This window comes from Vipera ursinii (assembly GCF_947247035.1).
Source record: "Vipera ursinii genome assembly, chromosome: 2".
Classification (NCBI taxonomy): domain Eukaryota; kingdom Metazoa; phylum Chordata; class Lepidosauria; order Squamata; family Viperidae; genus Vipera; species Vipera ursinii.
Window position 1 is genome coordinate 8,646,305 of NC_139513.1, and position 6,000 is coordinate 8,652,304.

At 41.8% G+C, this 6,000-nt stretch overlaps 1 protein-coding gene across 1 annotated transcript in view; it reads right to left on the reverse strand.

Annotated features, from left to right (window-relative positions):
• LOC310633301 (vomeronasal type-2 receptor 26-like) overlaps nucleotides 1–3,800 on the reverse strand; it is a gene marked incomplete at both ends in the record, with an annotated part of 226,507 nt that extends 222,707 nt beyond the window's left edge. Inside the window, one exon of the mRNA XM_083351000.1 lies at nucleotides 3,630–3,800. Within this exon, the coding sequence (XP_083207126.1) occupies nucleotides 3,630–3,800 (171 nt within the window). The remainder of the gene's footprint in view (nucleotides 1–3,629) is intronic.
• Between the last annotated feature and the right edge of the window lie 2,200 nt (nucleotides 3,801–6,000).

Below are 6,000 nucleotides of genomic sequence, written 5' to 3' on the forward strand. Positions count from 1 at the left end.
GCCATGGAAGTTATGTTCCATTTAGAAGATACAAAGTTGCCCATTCAGAAAAACCATTCAGATAATACTAAATAATGAAGTGATCTCTGAAAGAGCTGAGCTGTGCATAGAATGCACAGAAACTGATCACTCAGGCTAGAGCTAAATTAGAAAATCAAAGGCACCCATATGCGCACTTCCCTTTGCCCTCAAGGATCAGCTACAACACTTTATACCACAAAAGGCAGACATGTCAAACACAAGGCCCGGGGGCCGGATGCAGCCCGCAAAGTGGTTTCATGCGGCCTGCGAAGCCATCCTGGAAACAGTGAGGGAACGGCCCCCACTGCCTTGGCCCTGGTCCAGAGACCTTCCTTCTGCCAGAGACCCTCAGATCTGTCCCACTCCTTCCCAGGCCCCCATAGGCACCCTTGATGCAAACGATGTAGAGCTGGCCACGCCCACCCAGTAGGCCATATGCACTCTAGCCACGCCCACCCAGTAGGCCACGCCCACCCAGGCCATACCCACCCGGCCCCCTGAGGGCAACCGCAATGCTGATGCGGCCCTCAATGAAATTGAGTTTGACACCCCTGACAAAAAGAAAACTTATAACGAAGGTGAAAAATATTTTCTCCCAGTTCCAAAGACACAGAAAGAGCTCATCTTCACTCCTATACCCAAACACTTTGGAATAAAGGACACAAAGCATATAAAAACTTTACTAGATCGCCAACCTTTTTTTTTTTTTTGCCAGGTGCCCCCAGTTGCTGTTGCTGTTACTCAGAAAATAAATGGAACCTATTTTCCAAAGAGCAGCCTGCTGCTTCTCTCCCAGAACGTAATCCACGCTCCATCATGAAGTGATATGATGCAATTGCTACGTATCTTCCTCAGGAAGGATGAGATCTTGAAGCTGTTCAAAAAGTCTGAGGAAATTGCCAGATGGACAGACATAACAACCACTGGAATGTTGCCCCAGTGAGAGTCACCTGGCCACTGAATCATCCTGAGAGGGATTATAACACTATAACCCCCTGGGATGAGTATAATCGGGCCAAAGGGAGTTTGTTGGAGACTTTGCAAGAAATTGGGCACAAGCCGTTAAACTGGTCTGAGTTCCAGCATACAATGCAAACAGGGAAAGGGAAATACCAGATGCCTTCTGGGTTTGCCTCCTGGAAGCAGGGGTTGCCTCTGCCCGTTTAGACATGAACAACCCCAAAGACCAACGAATCCTGGCCCCTAGCTTTGTAGAGCAGTCCACCAGTGACAACAAGGGGCCATTTCCACCAGTTGTATCTAACTAGTTTACTTTGGAGACCCGGGAGTTGCGCAGAGTTGCCACCTTTATGTTTCATCAAAAGCAAAAATTGAAGGAGGAAGATAGCGAAAGAAAGGTGGAAGAGAAAGAAAAAGAGAGGGAAAGAAAGAAAATAGCATTCATCCCATCTCCCCTTCAATGCCTACTTTCTAAATAGAAGAAAAAGCATGTTTTAAAGCAAATTAAAAATGGCGGCAATTTCCATCAGTTGTCAGAGCAGGAACATCCAATGTTACAGTGTCGACAAGAGACACATCAGAAGGGAATGTGGGGAAGCTTCCTTTAAGCCTCAAAACCACTATGGCCCACCAGGAGCCATAGACTTTTGTCCCCCTTTTTTAAAGATGGGAACTACATGGGGTTTGTTTTCCCTTTTTTTTTGAACACGCAAACTACATTAGCCCCTTTCCTATCATCTGGTAGTTCTACACTGCTCCAAGATCTTTCAAAGATATGGTTCAGTGCTTCTGAGATTACATCTGCCAGCTTTTTTGGTGCCTTGGGTTGTAAACCATCTGGTCCTGGCAATTTGAACTTGTCTTACCATTTTCTTGATTAGTTTGACTTTGTATTCCTAGGTAAAGGTAAAGGCTCCCCTGCACATGCGTGCTAGTCGTTTCCGACTCTAGGAGCCGGTGCTCATCTCCATTTCAAAGCCGAAGAGCCAGCGTTTGTCCGAGGACGTCTCCGTGGTCATGTGGCTGGCATGACTAGATGCCAAAGGCGCACAGAGCACTGTTACCTTCCCACCGTGGTGGTCCCTATTTTTCTACTTGCAATTTTACATGCTTTCGAACTGCTAGATGGGCAGAGGCTGGGACGAGTAACAGGCGCTCACTCTGTTACGCGGCACTCGGGATTCGACCCGCCAAACTGCCGATCTTCTGATCGACAAGCTCAGCGTCCTAACCTACTGAGCCACTGCGTCCCTGGGTTGTATTCCTAATCAGCATTTTACTTTTTTTTACTGTTTTTATTCTCCTTTTATGTTAAGAGAGATGCAAAAAATGAGTCAAGGAGTTCTGCTTTCTCCTTGCTTCTCATCACTGTGTTGCCATTTTCTCCCATTAATGGATCACTTGTTTCCTTGATTTTTTCCCCCTTGATTTCTTTTTACATTTAAACAGAAGAGGCGGTTTTGTTTTTGTTGTTGTTGACTTTTGTTGCAAGCCTTAGATCATTTTGAACTTTTGCTTTCCTGACTTCATCTATGCATATTTGGGCAATTTGGTGATATTCTGTCTTAGTTATGTACCCCTTTTTACACTTTTTGTACTTGTCCTTTTTTGTCTTTCAGTTTATCATAGAGTTCTTTGCACAGCCATGCTGTTTTCTTTCCAAATCTTTTATTTCTCTTCTTCATTGGTATTGTACTAGACTGGACTTTTATATTACCATTTTCCAAGCTTCATGGATTGTTATCCCCTTCAGGATTTCCATCCATGAAATCCTTCCAAAGCACTCACTAAATGTGTTGAAATCAGTTCTCTTAAAGTCCAAGAATCTAATTTGATTTTTTTTATATTCCTTATGCTTGCATCATGTTTAATTGCAATATTGCATGGTCATTCCCCCCCTTCCAGGATTCCTGTAACTTCAACCCTTTCTATCATTACATCTCTGTTAGTGAAAATTAAGTCCAGTATGGCTGACCCTCTAGTTCTCTACTCTACCTTTTCTTTCTTTACCTTTTAATTGACCAGGTTATATAGAAACAAGCCATCAAAAGTTAGAATTGATTAAATTACCCAATGGATTGTCTAAGATCCCCCTTCATTTTCCAGCTTCCTTGCAAAATTGACAAAGAAACTGCAGACATGCAGCAGAAAACTCCGGACAATGATAGGATTAGGAAGGTTTTATTATCAAAAAGAAACTTTTTTGTATAAATAGGTAAGCCAACTTTTACTCAGGGCCCTTCATTTGGACCTCTGTCACAAGTGTGACATGTATTCCTGCAAGAATAAAGAGTTGTAAGTTGGACACTCAGACCAGGCAAAAAGACCCCAGGTGAGGCTCAGGCCATCCGATATGCTCAGAGAATCCTTCAAATTTATAAATTAAATTAAAATTCTACAGTACTAATAGAAACCATACATACAGGAATATTTTTTTAAAAAATGAAAACATCCTTTTAAAATTAGTAGTATTTAATATAAAATATTTCTGATACTGGCTCCTTAGTAAATTATTACCCAAGGAACTAGATTGGACAAATCTGTTGATGCTTTGTAGCACAAAGAGGATGAGATGGTTCCCCTCCTTATCCTCTGGATTCTTTCTCCAAAGAAATTTAGTTTGCTGAATCCTTGTTGGGACCCCCTACCTGCCATGCCTGCAGCCTTGGAGCCTCCAATGTGTCTTGGATCTTCTTCCTGCTCCTCCGGAATCTGGATGAATATGCAGCCTTTAAAGCATGGACCAGAGTCATAAAGACGATGTAAACAGAGTCACTATTTGTAATCTGAATTCTGCCCTTTTTCTCTTGGGTCTCCATTGGAGCTTTTTGGCTGCATCTTTTCTTGGCTTTGACGGAAAAGATACATTTTGAAAAAGAACAGTGAAAAGACTTCTTTTGAAATGAGGGATCTATAAAGAAATAGGGTTCAAAGGCACCATATTTTGGACTCATTTTTTGCAGAAAATCAAAGCTCCAAATACTATGGATGTATCTGAGATATCCTCGATGATATATTAAATATTTTCCCAAAGTTGTGGTGATCCAGACTTTCCATTCAGTGGGTCCTGGCAAGTCTTTAAGTGTTAAATAGAAAGTATAAAATGTGCTCGAAACGATAATATATTCTGTGAAGTGAACAAAGACATTAACTTGCTTCCACTTAGAGATGGAACCCCCCAGAGGTGCTTGATGAAGAGTCATTGGAATTTGTTGTGATATAACAACACAAATTCCACTCCTGACAAGCAAAGGAGGAAATGTCCTTAGGAAATTCTCTCCCTTTTCTGTTTCTGGAGCAAGGAGACCAATCAAGGTCCATCTGAAATGGAGGAGCAGTTGGACAATTGCGGGGTACTGAAACCCTTCTTTGGGGAGCATCCGGTGGAAAAAAGGGAATTCTCTTTTATCACTCAGAATCTCTGAAGCAATTTTATCCCTTATCTGAAAAAGCAATGAAAAATGCTGAAGTTTGTTTTGACAAACATATTTGAATAGTCTGTTGATTAGTTATTGTTTACAATATTAAACACAGAATATTAACAAAACTGTATATAAAAATGGAATAGAAGAAATAAATTAAGTGTATTAGAATAATAATAGAAATGCAAATCATATTTCTCCATCACCCCTACAATTTACCACAAATAGACCGAAATATGGATATGTTAACTTAAGTATATTGTTCTAATAAAGGGCAATATTATATTTAACATTTGAAGATTTGCTACATCTTTCTTTGCTTCTATATCCAAGATTCTTTGGGCAGCAATTTTTTTACCTTCTTCTCCAATTGTACAAGAGACAGGGAGACACCAGCTCTTCATATTATTTGTCAGTTGCATAATCCAAAAGATCTCTAATTGAAATTCTGTCTGTTTTAACAGACACAATTTTGGGTTTCCATAGATTTAATTTTACAACAATAATGATATGTCTTAACGTTAGAAAATTGTGTAGATTCTGAATTCATCTCCCACGGGAGCAACTGAAGACCTTGGGATTGACTCCCAAGATACTTTTCCAATGCTGTCATTGAGTTTGTTTAAAGCCCCAACGTCATCTCAGTATAAGAATATGGGGTTAACCTGGGCCTTATAACCTCTAATAATTGAGGTTACTGAAACTGAATAACTATGAATTTTTAATTTAAACAGTAGATTCAGTCATGTCCTTGCTCTAAATGAGCTTTTTGGATGATGAGGTTCTTGCCCTGTTATCCAGGAATTGTTTGACCCTGTTGCTCCTGAGGAAGTGGACTGGATCCTAGGGAGTAGGCATGCAAGCACCTATGTTTTAGGCCCAGGTCCCTCCTGGCTTGTGAAACCTTCCTGGGAGGTGACATGCAGATGGACTCCTGTGTTGATTAATGCTTCCTTACCGGAGAGGATAATGCCCCAACATTTTAAGAAGGTTATGGTCCAACTTCTTCTCAAGAAGCCATCACTGGATTTCCCCCCTATTGGATGAATCTGTCCAATCTGTCTCCAATCTACCTTGTTTGGGGAAAGTGGTTGAGAAGGTGTTGTGCAGAGCTCCAGAGGTTTTTGGATGAAATGGGTTACCTAGACCCCTACCAGTCAGGATTCAGGCCTGGATATGGGACAGAAACTGGATTGGATGCACTTTTTGATGATCTTTGGCAGGAGCGGGATGGGGGTAGTGTACCTCTCAACGGCTTTCAATACCATCAACCATGGTATCCTTCTGGAATGACTTTGGGGATTGGGGGAGGGGGCTTTCTGCAATCCTGTTTTACTTCCTTCCTCTGTGGCCATTCTCATCTGGTGTAAAATAGGAAGCAAGAGATCCAGCCCTCACCCACTGCTTTGCGGGGTCCCGCAGGACTTAGTACTGTCCCCACTGCTATTCAACATCTACATGAAGCCATTGGGTGAGATCATCCATCCACCATGGACTGAGGTATCCTCAATCTGCTGATGATATTCAGCTGCATATCTCAGCCCTTGGTGAGTTAAGCAATGCTGTGACCTCCCTGTCACAGAGCCTGGAGGCTGCT